Source organism: Mya arenaria, chromosome 9 (assembly GCF_026914265.1).
Source record: "Mya arenaria isolate MELC-2E11 chromosome 9, ASM2691426v1".
NCBI lineage: Eukaryota > Metazoa > Mollusca > Bivalvia > Myida > Myidae > Mya > Mya arenaria.
In genome coordinates, this window is record NC_069130.1 from 32,117,491 (window position 1) to 32,137,908 (window position 20,418).

At 35.6% G+C, this 20,418-nt stretch overlaps 1 protein-coding gene across 3 annotated transcripts in view; it reads left to right on the forward strand.

Annotated features, from left to right (window-relative positions):
- Positions 1-20,418, forward strand: part of LOC128203587 (echinoderm microtubule-associated protein-like 1) — a 68,112-nt gene that overhangs the window by 24,954 nt on the left and 22,740 nt on the right. For all 3 annotated transcript variants that reach the window (XM_052905074.1, XM_052905072.1, XM_052905073.1), the window contains 8 exons: positions 1,695-2,396; positions 4,181-4,364; positions 5,337-5,498; positions 6,178-6,253; positions 7,314-7,466; positions 7,790-7,859; positions 9,474-9,575; positions 17,929-18,024. In XM_052905074.1, coding sequence (XP_052761034.1) covers positions 1,695-2,396; positions 4,181-4,364; positions 5,337-5,498; positions 6,178-6,253; positions 7,314-7,466; positions 7,790-7,859; positions 9,474-9,575; positions 17,929-18,024 — 1,545 coding nt within the window. The remainder of the gene's footprint in view (positions 1-1,694; positions 2,397-4,180; positions 4,365-5,336; positions 5,499-6,177; positions 6,254-7,313; positions 7,467-7,789; positions 7,860-9,473; positions 9,576-17,928; positions 18,025-20,418) is intronic.

Consider the following 20,418-nt stretch of genomic DNA (forward strand, 5'->3'; position numbering starts at 1 on the left):
AACTAAACTAAACGTAAACCGTTTTTCCTCATTTTCACAAATATTGTTTATACTTTTATGAAATTAGCTACTTGACTTTTTGTTTGATTAAAAAACGCTTTATCTGTGCTGTAATTTTCATATGTTGTTGTTTGTGTAGATAGAAGTTTTGTGCCGATTGACGTACATTATACTATCCCAACATAAGCGTACATTCCTTAAATATTTACATCTCAACTTCCAATCCCGATATAGACTTTGCAAATTGACGTTTACTTCCATGAAACTTTTGAAATGAAAGTTATTGCAAATACATGCTGCTTATGCTTATGGTATACATTTGGACCAGTGCGATCTGGGACTAAATCCCTCCCCCCCCCCAGTTTATATGGGTTATAATATGACGCTCTAAATGTATGACGTGCTGCGCCCATGTTTTCTGTAGAACCATAAAATTATAAAATAATATTGAAATATCAGTTCTTTTAAATACATTAGTATTCGAAGAATTTCAGCCTTATTTCCTTTTCTCTTTAGTTGAGGAAGTGGGAGTGTTATAATTGATGTACAATATCGTGCGAGTCAAATCAGCTCCGTTATTTATCCCAAGAATGTTCCACTATGAATTATAAATGGATATGTCAATTTTTCCTCTAAATGAACCCAAAAACTTGTATCGTCAGTGATTATCGTCCACATTGACAAGCCCTTTTTCCGATCCAATTCAACCATAAACTTCATTTTGAATAGCTTATTATCAACTATCAACGTAGTTGCCTCCGCTTCCAGGATACCTTGAACGATCAGAGAATACCGTTCATGTCGTTGGTATATGCATCGTCTTAACATGCCTACACTTTAGGCTTGGGCAAAGACCTTGGTTTGGTGATAAGTGAAGAAACAACGCCATTTACGTTATCCCGTGTAGGTCATTTTCGTATACTAGTAGGTCATTTACGTATCCTAATAGATAAGGTCATTTTACCAATGGGAAAAGTTTCCACCAAATTATATACATACTCGTTGTTTACAATTGTTGTCGTGTTTTTCAAATGTTGTTTGTAGTATTTGGCTTTTTCCTTTTTTTCTTTACGTGCCCAAAACCATTACCTCGGATTTTAAGTTATTAGTGTTTTATGTAAACTACCATATTCTAAATATTTTGGATAGCAAATACTGAATTTAAAATTGAACACATGGTTATATTCAATATGTACTATATAATTTGTGGAGTGTTCCTTCTAGCTGAAGATCCCTCATTTTTACTGCATTACATAAGTTTGTCTATTACAGTATAGCACTTTAAGCAATTTTTAGAACTACACACGATAAATCAATGTAAAGATTTGTGTTTGTACTTTATCCGACTTATCTATGGAATATTCTTAACCGACCTAGCCAACACAACCAGCCAACATATACCAAACATATCTCAAATATACCAAACATATCTCAAATATACCAAACATACTAGTACCTCAATGGAACCTACATTTATAAGCCAATTAACAAACAACAAACCTTTTTTGACAAAACAATATAATACGTAACACCAGATCAGTCACTTTGTGTAACAGTATTTAACTGTATTAATGTTCCATTCCCTGGTTATTATGCTGTATAACTATATCTTGAAGACGATGACCGTATGTGCCCAAGACTGTTTTGATCGTTCCGCATACTGTATTATCATGCCGTTTACTTCTTTATTTCAGAGCGAGATCCCTATCTTGTACAGCGATGAAGAAGGTGAATATCCAGAGCCCCGGCCGCTCACGGACACGGATCGCTCTCGCTATCCCAACTATCGCCGATATGAGGACGATGGGGAACACATGCGCGTTAACTACCGTGACCCGGCGCACAAGAAGGTTGGAAGGACTTGCGGCGCGCTAGTGAAGTTCTTCCGCAACGGTGACTCTGATTTTAAAGGCTTACCTCTGACTGTGAATAGAAATTTCCGAAATTTGGAAACGTTGTTAGTGTATCTGAATGACAAAGTTCCCACATCTACTGGTGTACATTATATATTTAAATGGCCTGAAGGAACGGAGATTAAAAGTGTGACCGAATTTCAAAACAGATGCGTATATATCGTGTCAAGTACACACAAATTAGTCACCAATGTAAATTATGGCCAATCACGGGAGGATTATTGGTCAAATAAAAAACCGTCTGCGGGGAGATTAAGAAAAAATGAACTTGAACTGTACAAAAAGCCCCCTTCGCCAAGGGAATCCCCTGTGAGGAATTCCCCGCTCATTGTTACTATAATTAACAACCTGTCACGTGACAAGCGCGAGAAGGTGATCCTCAACCCTCAGACTCAGCAAACGTTTGAGAAGTGGCTGGAGGACATCAGTAACCCCGACATGCCGGTCTATGCCCTCTTCTCGGAGAAACCGCCGCACGTCGAGGTAAGTCTATGCATTCGTAATCAAAGCACTTAAAGTGCTGAGAGACTGGAGGAATGGTGTCGTAAAAGCTTAAAATACCCATTACTATCTTATTATTCCTAGTTTCATATTATTTCGGTCCAACCTGAAACGGTTGTATGTGTAGAAGAATAATACGGTTAAAACAGAATAATATGACAAACAATCTGAATACGGATTTTCAGGCATATTAAACATTTAAGCTCCTATACCGAAAACCACTTCCACTGAGCATGTATCATCTATAACTGAGGTGAAGCTTGTTGAATGAACCCGAACAGACATGTTTAAAAGTACCTTAATCTCTTAATCTTCGATTCTGCCAATGGACAAGTATTTGTTGCTGTGATAAAATGATACGTTCATCATTTTCGTATTTCAAACTCGTCCATTTGTTGAAAGTAAAGGCCCATTCTCTCGAAACATCTGAGTTCCTTTATAAAAGGATTAAGCTATGCTGGCTATTTTTGTTGTTTTTTGTTTTAGTTTATTTCTTTTAATATTAACATTCTTAAAACAAAATTGGACTTATAATTATAACTAAATAATCTTTATCTTAATTAAGAATTTCTATTTAGTAAAACTTCTTAAATAAGCTACTTAAGCTTGTTATGTTTAAGAACTTTCATGAAGTTCGGACCATAAGGTATTCGATATATTTATATAATGTAAACCTCTCCTGACACGTTCATTGTTTATATTTATACTCGAAAAAGTTCCACAATGAAACCTTAAATTATAATAGCCCTACTTAAAATTTTGCAAATGTTGATTTTAAATATCAACTCAATCATAACAACTCGGCCATCTCCGGCAAGCTTCGAGACAGATACTGGCCAAGGTGTTCCGATTGATACCAACTTCCCCCCAAAGTAGATGAAGGTTACAGGGTACTATTACAATATCTTTATGCTTTATGCTTCTAAACCTCCTACGCAGTAATCTCCCTTGGCGACAGCAAAACGGCGAGTTTTGAAAAAATAACATTGAACTTAATTGTTTGTTTTGAAAATGTCATTCGAAAGAATGAACTCCAGATAATTCCCTCTTAATGTATTGTATTTTTATCCCCGTTCTATTTACTCAAGAGTAAAATGTGTTCACGTAAATAAAAATACAATATATATTTAGCCTGGAATTCACATAACTGGGTTTTCCAATGCCGGTACAAATAAAAGGTGAATTTCATGCTATTGAAATTCATGTATTGTATCTACATGCACGTTTTTCTTCTAATTTTAATGCGCCGACTTGATGCTATGCATCAATTTTTTCTTGTATTCTCTGTCGTAGAGTTATTGTATACCTGTCGTTATACTCATGTTACATGGGTTATAGGAATCAGTGATTATAATAGGGTTATTAGTTCTGCGTTTTGTTCTGGTTAATGAACACGACTGGTATGGAATTTTGCAGATTTCTATTTCAAGAAGCGTTGGTCGAATCCAGTTTTAGATCAAAATTCAGTACTATTAACCTTTTAATTAGATGCATAGCTGGTTTAAATCACATATAAGACACGTTTAAACATACTCAATTTTATTGAAATACTGTGTCTTACTAACGTAATTTTTACATCTGGCAATATAACTTATTTCTTAATTGCAATATGAATTGATATATTGCATATTTATGATGCGTATAAAATCATTATTGATATATGTGCATAAGCTTCTAAGTAGTGTAATTCATCGCTGAAATGTGTATCTATTCCTCTTATTGTGAGTTAAGATATAATTATCAAAATGATTTTTTTTTCTCCGAAGATTAATAGCTTCTCGGCGCTGTTCCGGGAGCTGCGCACGCACAGCAACTTCCTTGCGGTGGGGGAAGAGGGTCTTCCGGCGGAAGTGGCCAAGAAGCGCCAGGCACCATCAAGCAACTCCAGTACTGACTCCATACACGAGGCTCGCAACCGGAAGAAAAAACTGGCAAAACAGCAAGAAATGGGTACGGGTTTAGAGTTTGTTTTACAAATAATATTTTTGTTGCCGACAAATACAAATTATGTTTGAATCGGCCTCGTATTGAGGAATTGTACTCACTTTTCAACACAAAATATCATTTGTATGAAAAACATTCATGAGTTTTTACAGAGTGTGCGAACAATTTGAAGGTGCTAGAACGTAGTCCCTATCCAGTTAAGAATAGTTTTTATTTACCGTATATAACATAACTCTACTTGAATTTATATTGTGTTGTTTTTTTCATCAAAATTGTATTCTTAGCTATGGTATTTATGAACAGTTTAGTAGTGCATAATTAAATATGTTGACTTTAGTTGTATATTGAAATCGCGCTTGGTGATCCTCAACAATTATTTAAATTTTATCACTTAACTATCGACCACTAGCACGTGTTGTGTGCGAATCTTTCATTACTAATTCATAGGCATATAAATCGACTTCGTGCCGTTTGGTTTCATTTGAACAAGTGCAATTCGTCCAAAGGATAAGATAGCTGACGAATCAAATGTGTTAATTTTCATACTTAGTAATAAGTGAGATTTCTTGTCTGTGTGGACTACTTTTTGAGGGCAACTTCAGTTGCATGTGTGTAGAATGTATAGTTTTAATGCATCTAGCAGATCTACAGGCACAGGTAATATTTGAAATCCGCGTCAGATTGGTTTAAGAATAATGCGAAACAGTGAAAACGTGGGAAGGGAAGATCTAATCTTAAAATGTTTCAAAAGTTAATGTTTTATTTAATTTTAATAATGATTATTTTCAAGAATAAACTATCAATCCTTTGCAACATGTTTTCGTTAAGTTAGGAGTTGTGAAAACCTTACAAAAGAAGATTTAATAAAACTTAATCAGATTCGCTCAAAAGCATTTGCATTTTTTTCGGAGCATCTGTCGACAATATGTTCTTTGCAGACATACGCGCACATGATGCATAATACATTTATTTTTGCAGGCCAGATATACGAGAATGGACGGGCGCAGTCCCCGACCTCCACGGCAATGTCTCGGTATGACTACGGGCCCCGCTACCTGCCGGGAACCCGGGGTAGATCGAAAGACGCACGCCGCAACATCCGCGACTCAGTCGAGATAGAGATCGACGGGAACGTTAGAGGTAATGAATTTAAAACTAGAACCATTTGGCTTTAAAACTTTTTCTATTTGGCCCAGCTTTCAAAACAACCCGTTAGCTTAACTCAAACCATTACAAGGTTATTGTTGATAGTGATGAATGCTTCCTGGTAAAAACTGTGAAGAAATACATCACGGATAGTTCTGATTACATTGGCATATACTCTTGAAAGTAAAGCCTCACATAATGATTCATTGATCGTAAGCAGGTAGTGAGAAGTAAGTGGGACGTACAGAAACACTGATTTAGCAGCGACTATATGCTTCCCCGAAATTACACCGAAAATACCAACGACATCGTTGTGTTTTCCATGCCTGCAATTATACTCAATAAGATATATCTGTATATCAAGTCAATACTTAAAGAAATGCTCCGGACAAAAAAATAACTAAATGGTGAAAGAGACCTAACTCAGTAAATGTGAAAGGTCGAATTAACTCTTCTCTGATCGCACGACAAGGGTCCGTCAGACAGTCGGAAAGAGAAGGCGGCAACTATATGCTTTCCGGAGCATAACAAATGATAGATACATATGTATAGGTTAATATAAGACTTGAAGTACATTCATACACAAAATGCTTATTCGTCTTGTTTAACTTCTTTGCTTTCCGGAGATTGTCGGAATGCTACGATGATCTACAATTGCATGTGTTCATTTTAGAGTTTATTCCCCCTTCGTTCGTGGACCCGGAGGATGATGGGCGTAAACCAGACAAGAACCTAAAGTGTGAATGGGTGTATCCTTTATATAGATGCCACATGTTCTGTGTTGTGGCTATCAAACAATTTCGACCCCTCGTGTAAGCAATAGTTGTATCGCGATGGTTTATTTTAAGTGTTATATCGCCATCATATAACTCCCAACCTACCAACCCTCTAAAAATGTCTCGGTATGGTCACTGGAAACAAACTAATTTTACGGATGGACTCTGCTGAACTGTTTGCGTCAATGTGATTTAGTTATTATTCATAATTTACAGTATTTAATTTTATTTTTCAAACATTTTAATTTTTAAATTATCATGAAGGCACGTGTATTTGAGCATGACAAATTATCTTAAATTATACATAAAACCATTAACTTGAATGGGGAAAAATGAACTTAAACAATCAAATTACCTTAGAGATTACATGTTACTGAATGAACGTACATCATTACCAGTGCTTTGTTGATTTATTGACTTCACTAATGTTCATTAGGGATGGAGTTGCCACTAATGAACCATATCCCTTGTGAAATCATGTCGTGGTAAAACAGAATAACAAGGCGAAATTTATTATAAACTAACAATTAATACAATGAGTTATCATTATTGTTAAAAGACATGGCGACCGATAAAGAGAAATACTTTTCATGTCTGGAAAAGTCGTATATTAGTGATTGTATCTGTATTTGTATATTTATGTTGTGAAAGATAAAAAACAAGATCCAAAACTTTCACTTTATATAAACCTTTCTTACCATTATCTGCTAAGAATCGACAATTTGAGCTCAGTCAAAACCTTCTTTAAACACCGTTTCATCATGTTTTTATCGTTTTGTAACTCTATTGTTAAACAAAAGGACACGAAAACAATAATTGTAATACGCTTATAATACAGCGAAGGAAACTACAGGGACAAGCCTAGTAGCCACAATATACCCACAATTCAGTTTTAAGGACACACACACACACACTCAAACGGTTAACTTGAAATGGTGATTGAAACACTAAGTAAGAGTTCACTGAAGGTTACATCCAAGATGTGAGCGTTCAACCTCAGACTTGTCCAAACAAACCTTGACATTTGACCCAGTTACGGTTTCCGAGGTCGGGACGCACGCCACAATCTACTCGTTCTCCCTGAAACAGGCGAGCTGGTGTATTTCGTGGCCTCCGTGGTGGTCCTGTACAACAAGGAGAGAGATACACAGCGACATTACATTAAACACAACGAAGAGATCACGTGGTATGTGAGTCTGTATTACACTGTACAGTGCCATAGTAAAATATAGTGTATTTAAAATGTATGTTATGCAACACCTAGGAGAAAAGGACGTAGCTTCACTAAATCAAACGCAAGGTCACCGCTTTAATATTACCGTAGTTAGTCTATATCACGCCGTATTAAATGAAAAAAAAAACTAGTAAAATGTGTTACGCAATGCAAAGTTGTGAAGAGCATACAACTTATTGAAACAACGTTTAGTAGAATTCATTGAAAAAATGGATTAAGGACGAGCTTAATTTTGATTTCCGTCTCATTTAATAAGAAAACCATTAATATTTCAGCATGACGATTCATCCAAACCAGTACCTGATAGCTACGGGACAGATGCACGGTAAAGGCCCGGAACATGCGGTATGAACAGCTCTTTGTTTATCTACGACCATGCTTTCTTTAAACTTGATGGTACTCAGCTGTCATGTCAGTTGTATAAAAATATATTATTTAACGTACATGATGCCACGGACTTAAACACCAGGCTTATAGGTCCGTGATGATGTCAACATTCCTTTTAATCGAGCCATTGTATATACACAATGTAACACATCATTTAGCAATTGGCCTATTAGATATACTGAATATATTAAAAAGTAAACACAACAGTTGGCCTGTTTAATATTCTTGGATTTGAACAAGGTAACATATCATTTGACCTTGTTGATTCAAATTGGATTAAAAGAAAGTAATAAATAACAAAGCGGTAAGTATGTAAGATAACTTGGAAATAAACAAGGTATCACGAGTACATGTACCAATACTTGCTTGTATATGTTCTCTTTCCCTTCAGTATTATATCCGTATCTTCTCTCTCCCTTCAGTCTCAAAACAGTATGTTCTCTTTCCCTCCCTCCTGTGTCATATCCGCATGTTCTCTCTCATTCCAGTCTCATATCCGTATCTTCTCTCTCCCTTCTGACTCATATCCTCATGTTTTCTTTCCCTCTAATCTCATATCCGTATGTTCTTCTCCCTCCGGTCTCATATCCATATGTTATGTCTTCCTCCAGTCTCATATCCGTATGTTCTTTCTCCATCGAGTCTTATATCCGTATGTTTCTTTCCTTCCTGTCTCATATCCGGGTTTTTTCCTCCAGTCTCATATCCGTATGTTATCTTTCCATCCTGTCCCGTATCCGTATGTTCTTTCTCCATCCAGTCTCATTTCCGTATGTTTTCCTTCAACCCAGTCTCATATTCGTATTGTTTTCCCCTCCGGTTTCATACCCGTATGTTCTCTCTCCCTCAAGTCTCATATCCGTATGTTCTATCTCCCTCCAGTCTCATATCCGTATGGTCTCTCTCCCTCCTGTCTCATATCCGTATGTTCTCTGTCCCTCCTGTCTCATATTCGTATGTTCTCTCTCCCTCCCGTCTCGTATCCGTATGCTCTCTTTCCCTCCAGTCTCATATCCATATGTTATCTCTTCCTTCAGTCTCATATCTGTATGTTCTCCCTCTCCAGTCTCATATCGGTATGTTCTCTCTCCCTTCATTCTCATATCCGTATGTTCTCTCTCCATCCAGCCTCATATCCGTATGCTCTCTCTCCCTCCCTCCTGTGTCATATCCGTATGTTCTCTCTCCATCCAGTCTCATATCCGTATGCTCTCTCTTCCTCCCTCCTGTGTCATATCCGTATGTTCTCTCTCCCTCCAGTCTCATATCCTTATGTTCTCCCCCCCCCGTCTCATATCCGTATGTTCTCTCTCCCTTCAGTCTCATATCCGTATGTTCTCTCTCCCTTCAGTCACATATCCTTATGTTCTCTCTCCCTCCAGTCTCATATCCTTATGTTCTCCCCCCCCCCGTCTCATATCCGTATGTTCTCTCTCTCTTCAGTCTCATATCCGTATGTTCTCTCTCCCTTCAGTCTCATATCCGTATGTTCTCTCTCCCTCCAGTCTCATATCCTTATGTTCTCCCCCCCCCCCCCCCCGTCTCATATCCATATGTTTTCTCTCCCTTCAGTCCCATATCCGTATCTGGCACGGTGTGAACCTCAGCACATACTCTGTGATTGGAGTTGGAGTCTTCTACGGTGAGATCCTCTCCATAGGATTCTCCAATGACGTAAGTGCATGCGGAAAAGTGTGATGTCATGATATCACCAAAGTAATATAGGACATGACGTCATTAAGAGTTATTAAAAAACATACATACCATGAATAGGATGTAAGATCTGCATTCTGTAACATTATGTGTTCCTTTGAACTCTTAGTGTAGAAATAAAACGCTAGTATGTCTCTTGTGATATTGATAAGTATTATGTTGCATTGAATGATGTTTCATATGGCACATCGGGCATTAGGGAAGCCTATGAATAATACCATTTACAGTAACATCGTACATATTAAAGTGACAACACGATATGATCAGCATAATATAACCCTACCTTACGAACGTTTTAAAACGAAACCGTAACAACATTGTGCCACCTTTTATGCAATAAGTAATTCAGAGCCTTGCATATTCAAATGTCACTTCACGTTTGTTGAATTTGAATTCCTTTGATTGAGATTATGGGAACAACTTCATAAACGCTGAGTGGTGGTTTCAATAACATAAAAAGAAGGCAATATTTCATATTGCTATACTAATTGTTGATATATGATAAACGTCAGCTTTCTTTATCGGTTTGTGTAGTTTAAAAGGGCGTCATATTTTAACGAGGTAAGTTCAAACGTACATCAAATATGACGCGACTCTTGAGGATTGGAAATCGTGAACATTTCAATTTTATTGGTTATGGTTATTGTCGTGGCATACAAGATCAAAGTGCTGAAAGCACTGATGGACTAGGGCTTCATTTAGGGGAATGTTGATAACCATGTTCTAAGCATTAAACAAATCGGCTCACATCACAAGGGGTCACTGTTTAATGGGCTAGCTTAAACTTTAGACTAAAACTGCTTGCAAGCTGCAAAGGAAATTTTAAAAGTGTGGGTAGAGGGAGGGGGGGGGGGAGGGCTAAAGTGTTTAATCAGATAAAGTCATAGTTCTTTTGAAAATCTCAATGTCGTTAAATCAGACCTAAACAAATTAATTTACGTGGTTGGCGTATGTTAACCAAAGTACACATACTTTTTTAATTTGATTAAATCATTTTATATAAAAGGTCTGTTATTTGCAGTTTCAGAGAAGATTTTCAATGATGTAATTATATCCTATATAGAAAACCTGTCACCTCTTTCAGGGGAGCTTTAAACCACATGGCCATACTTTGGATAATATTTGTAAAAGACATCAATAAATGCAACAGTTGGCCATTCTTGTATTGTCCCCTGTCTCTGTCCTGATAGCTCCCTATCTCAATAGTTGCAAATGGTTGTAGGTTCATGATTCTCCTGGTCATTGGTCATACAGAAAGAAGATGTTGAATGTAGAATCAAGAAGCTTTCATTTCAGGCACTCCGAATTGAATAGAACTGTACCATTTGGAGTGCCTAGAATTTGTAGGGTTCCTAGGCAACATGTATCAGGTGTTGCAGTACATTTACTTTACTACAAATACTTTTACCCGCCCTTGTAAATCTAAAAAGCTTTCATTTCGCAAAAGTAGTTCATATATTAAACTATAATAAGGTTGCTAAATCAGAGTTTGAATAATTCTGATATCTAGATGTGCCTTTAATTGCAGCAATTTAATGTCCAACTCATGATGTCAATTGAGCTGGTTAAGCAATACTGCATTTCCTTGGTGTGGGGATTGCTTTATTAACTTGAATAAACAAACAGTTCTTGCGTTGGAAAGTACAATGTATTAACAATGTTACATGCAATTTTCTTGACCTGACTCCATCCAAGCCTTAAATCTTAGATCAACCTGTACTTGGGGCTATGTGTTTTATCAATGAGAACTATAAATTATGTTCAATTTAGTGCCACTTATGATATATCATTCCACATACAAAACCACTAGAATTTTCTTTAAAACAACTAGCATTAATATCCTATGTTATGATAAATCCATTGCCAAGTTGATAATTTGAAAACACTAGAAATTTTATCTGGTAAGGGTTTGACATAGTCTTTCTAGACAGCTGGACTTGTTTTGCAGTTACTTTGAAAATCTTCAAAAGCTAAACTGATCAAGACTGGAGCAAAGAACTCTCAATACCAAAAGGGATTTTAAAGACTTAAGAGATCATTCTCATATCACCTATACCATTAGTTTTTATCTACAAACTTAAGTCAACATAAAAATGTTTTACATTAATATTGCAATGAATAAACCATATTGCAATAACATAGCAATCAAGTATGATCACTATAAGCCTAAACATGAGATTTCAACATTTTCCAGATAAACAATAAATAATTTTACTTTTTTCTATACTTACACAAGCTGGAAAATGGTCTCTTTTTGAATACTTCACACATTTCATGGCTTTCATCATTCAAACTAACATTTCGCTTGTTATTTCAATATTCAATGATTTTGTAAACATTCATAAATGATGGTTAAAATTAAGATTCATACTAATTATGCCTACCAAAAACACCTGACTGGCCAATTAGAATCCAATTTCGGCAGGGCTTATTGGTGGTTCAGTGAAATCAACCATGACCTTCCACAATCTGCACTGATAAACAGTAGTAAATGCATTGTTTCCATTGTTCTTATTTTCATAAAGTTAGAAAACAACTGCAGTGAATAAAATTTATTCCTTATCACTGAGAAAAAGTTTAGAATGAACGAAGCCGACGGTTACATTTAGTGGGATATCAAATCCTACAAATGTATTCATCATTTTATGTAACCGTATTTAGTATAAATGTTAAAGTTTTGAAAGTCTAAGAAGTTTCAATTTTTGTATATTTTGTGCTTCATTTAATTTCATTCTTTGAAATTTGTTTTTCTTAGTGTTCAATCCCAAGCATACTTGTTCACATTTAAGTGCAAGACAAGTCTCTAAATTATGATCTGAATAAATTTTTATATTAATGTTATGTCACATAAAAGATAAACAATGTATTGTGCTTTTTAAAAATAACAGTATTTCATCTGTTTAAAATTATTTCAAATGCTGTGCATTGAAATTTGATTATGAGTTAAAACTATGATGGGAATAATTCAAAGGAATGTTTTTTTGTGATTTCTAGCATTAAAATTGTCTGAATCGCATGAAAATTTATAAATTACGTAAGGTACCGGGTATTCTCAAATTGGTCACACTTTTTGAAAGTTGTACTGTCTTCTTTTTGTTTGTCTCAAATTTAATACAGCATTGGCTTCACTTGTTGTTTATTATAGGGACTGTACACCAGATTGGCACCAAAAAAGTTTTTTTTTCTTTAACGAATCTAAGGACAATTTTTAATAAACTATTTTACTCTTTGATATCGTTATTGTAAATAAAATACCAAAATGTAAAAAATTGCAGTGCAGTGTCGAATCCACTATGCTATTCAGACTTACTCTTACTGGATGGAATTTCCAGATATATACCTAACTCGCTTAAATCACGTAATAACATCAACGGCAGATTACACATAAGGAATGAATTATACTCGGTAGACATACAATGTACCTAGTAAAAAAAAATTAATGGAAAAAACACGAAATAACTGTTATTAATAAATCATTTGTAAACTATGTGCATCATCAGTTAGTAAGTTTCAATGCATTATTTCGGTACACATCGATACCAAGTTAATGTCAGATTTCTATAAAAAAGAAAGTTTTTTTTTTCTTTTTCATTATTAATTGAGTACAGCCCATTTAAAATGTACCTTATAATGTCTGTGACTTTTAAAATATTTAATAGTAATGGTCTGCAACAAAGATTTGTTTGAATTATCAAGGTTTCAAACTGCATTGTGTATGCGATTGGAAAGCTCCCTTAGTATAATTTTTTAAAAATAACATATACCCTGCAAGGTACGGGATGATTCATAAAGATTTGCACAGTTATTTATGTATAATTGCATTTATTGATACAGGTTACCTTTTTCAAATCTATGATTTAGATTGCAAAGTATAACTTATATAAATAAATATATATTCTTAACTTCTAATAAGTAATTAGTTAATTTATCAACTGCGCACCAAAACACTGTATCTGAATGTATACGCAAGCTTATGCATCCATCAGTTGTAACCATGCACCCCTCCCCGGTCCAGTGAGTAGCAGGGACTTTTACTTTCTGTCCAGCCAACCCAAGCTAAAATCCCCGCCCTGCAGGGATGATCTGATGGCAAAGTTCCCACAAAATCCCCCCAGTACCCAAGGGACTTTAGGTTAAGCCACATCCGCACTGTTTTTTCCACGAAGACCCGGTACTGCGGGGCCACCTGAAAGGTAAAAACACGACCCATTTCCCCGGTATACCCCCGGATGTGGGGGCCCTGGTTACAATTGACTGGTGCATACTGATCCATAGTAATCCAATCTCATGCCAAGACGATTTCTGGTCTGACATCGCCAGGTAAGTTATTCTTAAGCATAAAAAAGCCTGGACAGCATTTGAGAAAGGCTGTTGTGAGGTTAAATCTTCATTACTTCACTATGCCACAACATTGGGTGATTACTGATTTTCATTCTTGGCTAGGAAACAAAAAGTGAGATCAAAGCGTCTTCAGAAAAAGAACTTCATGATGCACCAGTCAAATGTAACCACGCACCCACCCCCCCCCCCATGTCTTGGGAATACTTTGACTCTCAGTACACCAATCCCCTATAAAATCCCTGCCCTACCCTGCGGGAACGAACTGGTGGTAAAATCCCTGCCAAATAACCTCGCAACCCAAGGTTTTTAGGTAAGGGTAATTCCCCGCTATATTTTGCCGGAAGATACAACCACCGCAATCATCAGGCACTGCGAGGACACCTGAAAGGTGAAAAAACTGCCCCTTTCCCTAGTATACCCCAAGGGGGTGGTAACAATTGACTGGTGCATAATAAGATTAGAAATCAAAAGTGAGCAGGCAAATGTCGATGGTTTATCACACTATGTCATTGAACAAAATGTACTTGCACTGAGAATGGCTCCAAGACTTTTCTATGCACATAGGTAAACACTCATCATATTCATAAGCCAGATGCTGTGCACATATTAATACATTTGGCTTCATTTAGAATGAAACTTCATAAATAAGTATGCGCATATTTGATATTTATTTATCTCCATTTTGCAAAATTGAAATCACATGATTTTATCAAACGAACTTGTATTGCTTGAAATTCTACGTGTCAAATTAAACATGCTATCCACGGTAATATGACAATAAATCCGTTTGATGGTGGTAATCATTCAATGGGGACTTTATTGATAAATTTCTTCAATATAACACGTATAAAATTCACACCGTCAGCATCCGGAAGTAGTGATAACATGTACATGTGTGAATCATTCGGCTGCTCTAATCAGAGTGAATGAGTCAATACAGTAGACTGGTAGTCGAAATTACTTTTCCTCAAAAACACAAATTATAACGTTATACAGGTACGCAGCATATGGTTTTTATTTTACATTAATAGTATTTAAACAATCACTACCAAAAATCATGCTGTATTTAAAAAAGTGTTGAGTGCCATGCAATGATTAATTTAAAAAGAAAATGTCACGGAAACATGCAAATTATGTCGAAAAAAGAACAGTCCTGTTAATAAATTAATATCAACATTCTATACAAAGGATAACATTACTTATAAAAACAAACAAACAAATATCCTGGTTGTTTACTTCTTAGACCGCACGCTTGATTCGGTTTAAGTACCCACAAGACATTTTAAATGCGCGACGGGCACCGTGGTTAGCTGATACTGGTCTCTACTCGGATAAAAGAGAAAGCGGCTACCAGTCTATCAATAAAGAGCTTTGAACGGAAAATGTCGATGCGTACTTTTCCAATATGTTCATATTCTTATTGCATTTAATCTGAGCGTATGCAAAAACATTCATGTAGTTAACCCGATTAAATCACTCGCTACGTACCCATTTCCTGTGCTTCATTAAAAGAACATACAATTAGCTTGTCTTGTTAGGAGAACTATTTTTATTGGATGTTTTCATTGTAATCAGTTCTGGTACTACTTTGATTATTTAAATTCGCTAACGGCAATCCAATCAAAATACAGCGTATGAATACATTACGTCAGTGAACCCCCAGATGCGGCTTGAAAATGCAGACATCGCGGTTACGGCTATGAACTAGGCCACAAGTGCCCTTGTCCAAAAAACTAATACATAATTCATCCGATTTGTAGTGATAAGAATTCTAGTATTCTGCTGCCAATTGCCTTATACAATATTCATGAGAGCCCTCGTACAGTTATTGGTATACTTAAGATCAGAAGCAGAGCAGCAACAATGGGGAGCCCGTTGTGGATATTCTATTACCCATCATTACATTCAAGAAAAGCATAGCCTTTTCAATATTTATTTCATTTTCATTGTCTTTATCTTATGTTTGGGAAATAATGGGCAAGGCTCGGACGAAATGTCGGTAAAATATGAACGGTTCTGTCATGGTATATCTATGATCAGATCCGACCAATCTATATAAATACCACAAATTGTCCATTAAATGTTATTTGAGTTGCCAATCGCCGAGCAACGAATATGCTTAGAAAGCGGTATACTACTCCCTCTGAATACTTAGCTGCTAGGTATGATTGCTATTTAATCGTCAGAGCCGTACCAGTGAAAGAAAAAAACACAACACAAATCAAGATCGAAATAATGGAATGGTAAAAATGCAGAGCGATTGGATCGTAACCTCGAGTCAATCTCCGGATTTACTGAAAAAATATATAGGAAGCAAGCAGAACACATGTATCGAAACCAGTATCATTCATTAAGTATATATGCCTGTATGTAGACGAAGTTTGGGGTTTTGGGAGGGTGGGAAAAATAAGCCAAAAAATAATAGAGCTGCAAAAGGCTGACCTTTCTCATACGATGGTCGGAGCAAAGAGGCCTGTATAACCATGTGCTTTGTAGAGGGCGCGCACTGCGGCCAATCAGATCAGTATAATAAGTTACGTCATGCAATTGCTCGCGATATGGTTATAGAGCACCATTAATTAAATGCATTACAAAGATACCAATAACGAAAGTTATCCTTAAAGATATAACTTTAATTATTATGTTGAGGGCATGTATAAACATAAGCATTGAACTTTTAACATGCACTAAAGCATTCTTTAACCATAAATAATATTCACGTTATCCCAGCATTCATGTATTTCGGTGAGTGTGCGCAGTTAACACAACTATGAGCCATGTAACTTTAGTCTAGACCTGGTGGCCATATGTATGGATTTATGGTGTATAGTAAATTTTGCTTTGTTTTGATATACTGCACATAAATCAGGCCGTGCAACTTTGTTATCCTTCGGCAACCTTGTATCTATATTTTGTTCTATATAAAGACGTAGTTTTATTTCACTTATATGATTTTATAATGTAAAGACCATTCCACAAGTTCTGCCTATATTAATATACGCTCATTCATGAATTTTGGAGCCATAATGTAATTAATATGTTGCTGTTTTCGATATAAAGCACTGTGAACTATGTTACCAAAATTTGAAGGAAAATTTATAAAGTAAAGGATTTAACCATTTCATGTTTCTGTAATATTTATGTACTTTTGTATGCGTTATATTAGGTTGGCTACTTGCATAGATGTTTTTGTGAGCAAAATATTTAAACCTTTATTTAAAACAGTCTAGGCAATGTTGACCTAATGAAGAGGCTAGGCAGTCAAGAACACATTTAATGGTACTCGCTCATGGTTTGTAAAATGCAAATTACGAGATAAAGTGTGGACAATCATAAGGAGTGTTAAAACTAAAATACCAAAAGCTGGAACCCTTCACCAAATGTCGATATTTGTTTTTAAAATTTTTGATTGAAGACCATAATTTCCAATACCGTTACAAACGGATTTTAGCGACTTCAGCGTTTTCACTGCGTACTTGGTTTGAGTGACGTGATGTAGTCAATAAAAATATCTAAGTTATTCAAGTCCGAGGGGCGTATTCAATAAGCCACTTAGATTGAAATTAAATTTAAGATTAGAAACTACGTGTTTTGATTGGCCTGTATATTAAGCTGACCAAAAGGCTGGATAAAATCACTGAGGCATGTCTAAGGATAAGGATAAGATATTGAATACCAGCCTTATATCTTAGTTGTAAAGGCGTTCGTTTTCTATTTTTCTTGGCTACTCGGAAAACTATATTTTGGTCCAAAAATATAAGCAATTACTTTTAAGTTGTTACTGTCTTTACGCAATTGTGTTTTAAGTAAAAACGTTACGTTACCTCCTAATGAAGAATCGCTCAAGGTTTTATACATTCTATAATTAAGTACATCGTTAAAATAAATGCCTAACAGCTATGATGGGGTTAATGCATTAAATACGTAAATGTACACTGATTAATTGTGAGTTGTGTCTATGTTCGTTCTCCAGGGCACGGGGAACTTTATGTGCGTCATCGACGGAAGTGAGAAGCATGTGCTAAGCGTCTGGGAGTGGCAGACGGAAAAGCTTGTTGCGAGGACAACGGTATGTCTATAACTGAAAAATATTATCAAAGCTTTTGTTAATAAATTGAATCAACAAATAGTTATGCTAACCCTTCTGGTTGCATTAGCCATAAAGCGTCATTATAAATGCGTGTGTGTTTCCCTGGCCTTTATGATACGTATTCATCGTACCAATCTAACATTATTTTTGTCCGCAGAGCTAAAATGTATTTCTTTTCAAAATGAGATGCCATAAAATTGTATAATAGCTATATTACCAGAATACAAAATATCACGCTGAGAGTAATGAAAGTAGCTTGAAAAGTATAATGTTGTATTTTCCATGTATAAAGGAACTCGGGATGATGGTAAAATATGTTTGCCCTTGGTGAAATTTAGCGAAGCATGGTGTGCAAAACAGCATTTGAAAACCAGTATTATGATTTTATATAAAAACGAAGAATGCTGGCGATCATAGAGATAGTTCATAATGCTTGCCATAAACAGCCACTGTAGTCTTTAATGCTAGAGTAGTCTGATGAATTTGTAATACAGAGTCTACGTTTAATACATTCTGTCTTATAAGTATTGATAGTAAAAGTAATAAAAACTTTATTCCCTTTCCGCTGACTTGTGTAGAAGGTAAATTCTTGTTGCATGAACTGTATAAGTGTATCATTTGTGTCATATGTCTTGTTCATTGTTTTCTCAGTCATACATTCGCATATTCTAATTAACTAAGGCCAGAGTTTTTTTATCTTTAGATTTACGGGAGATTTTTCAAAAAGTTGGGTAAGGAGGAGGAAATAAAAATAAAAATAAAATGCATAAAATGTCCCGAAGGAGAAATAAATAAAAATAAAATAGATTTTTCTCCGATTTTTTTTATTTTTTAAACCTTCTTATATCATGAAGACAAAACACACCTAACTTGTGTCAGCTATTTCATAGGCTGAACAAAGGGTGAAAGATCACCATAAAGTTTCAAAAGCATAATTAAAAGTTCCTTTTAAAGACTGAAAATATTGACCTCAACACTGTCAGTTCAAACGCTTATTGAAATTAGTTGTATATATTTGTTCGAATGCATCTATGCATATGTGGTGCATATATTATCAACCCATAGATTTTATGAAACATGTCAGTGTAATAAAGAATTTAAAATGGCCATTTCTAACCTTTTGCCCACAATATAAGCATATCCTTTCCATTGTGAAGTATTCAAACATTGAACAAAGTTTCAGACACGGTATTAAAGGAGGTCAAATGTGTTTTTCTGTCTTTAACGAATTAGCACCGTGACAATTTACCGTGATGTGGTTTTTATATAGAAAATATTACCAAATAAAGTCCAAGCCCTGATGGAAATTCCTCTTCACTTCGAAGTTTGACAGGGCTTACGGATACACAGACATTCAAAATCTACATTTATGTACTTCACCAAAGAAAATTCGGGAGCATTAAGATAAATTTGACAAGTGTTATATGTTTCAAAAAACCGGGTCTAAGAACTGATTTTAGAATCAGTCCTGAACAATACCCTTCCTATTCCAGCTATGCCCGTTGGCAATGAGCAACCGATCAGTATAACTTCTTGCACTGACTGCCAAATATCTTATGTTCAGATTTTTTCTGTCTTATCGGAAACACACACTATTTTATTATTACATCATTTTCAGTATTATTTAACGATTTAAATTCTAGATAAGTATTAAACTAATTAACAACTACGAACGTATCACGATACCTTGTGTTTTTCTCTTCAAAAAATGTGATCGTGAAGCAGTGTGTTCAATGATCCTCAGAGTCAAACTTAGAAAAAATATCCATTTTGACTATGATGAACACGATATCATTTTGCAGTTTATGTTTGTCAGAAGCTATACATTTTTGCGCTGTAATCCAATTCATTCTTGTTAATATACGACGTGCGCCAATGACTTTTAATGGACAATACAACCCACGAATTTCTGTCTCCTTATTTTGCCCGGAAGTTGCGCAATCATTCCACGAATCGCGAACAACATACTGAATCTACAAAAAAATCACAATAAACACGCTTTAAATTCTCCCCGGTTTGATTTAAATAAAGAAACATAAACATCGGAACGTCTTTGTAGTAAAACCTTTCAATATAGCTGCAGAAATTGCGAGAAATAAGGGGTATGACATTATCTACTTTCACTTTTGACAGGACGTTGTTATGGTAACGGGTACCTGTTCTGTTTCCTCGCGTATTGCTGACTGGTTTACGTGGTTTGTGCAGTAAAAAGACCGATAATGATTGACAATTAATACACCAGTTGGTTCTGAGATATGGGTTATAGAACACTAATTTTATTTTCTTCTTAACATTGGAACAACGTTCGTCGGAAAAAATAAAAATAAAACTACGAAAATGAATTTTATTTTTATTTGGGTTTTGCAATATTTA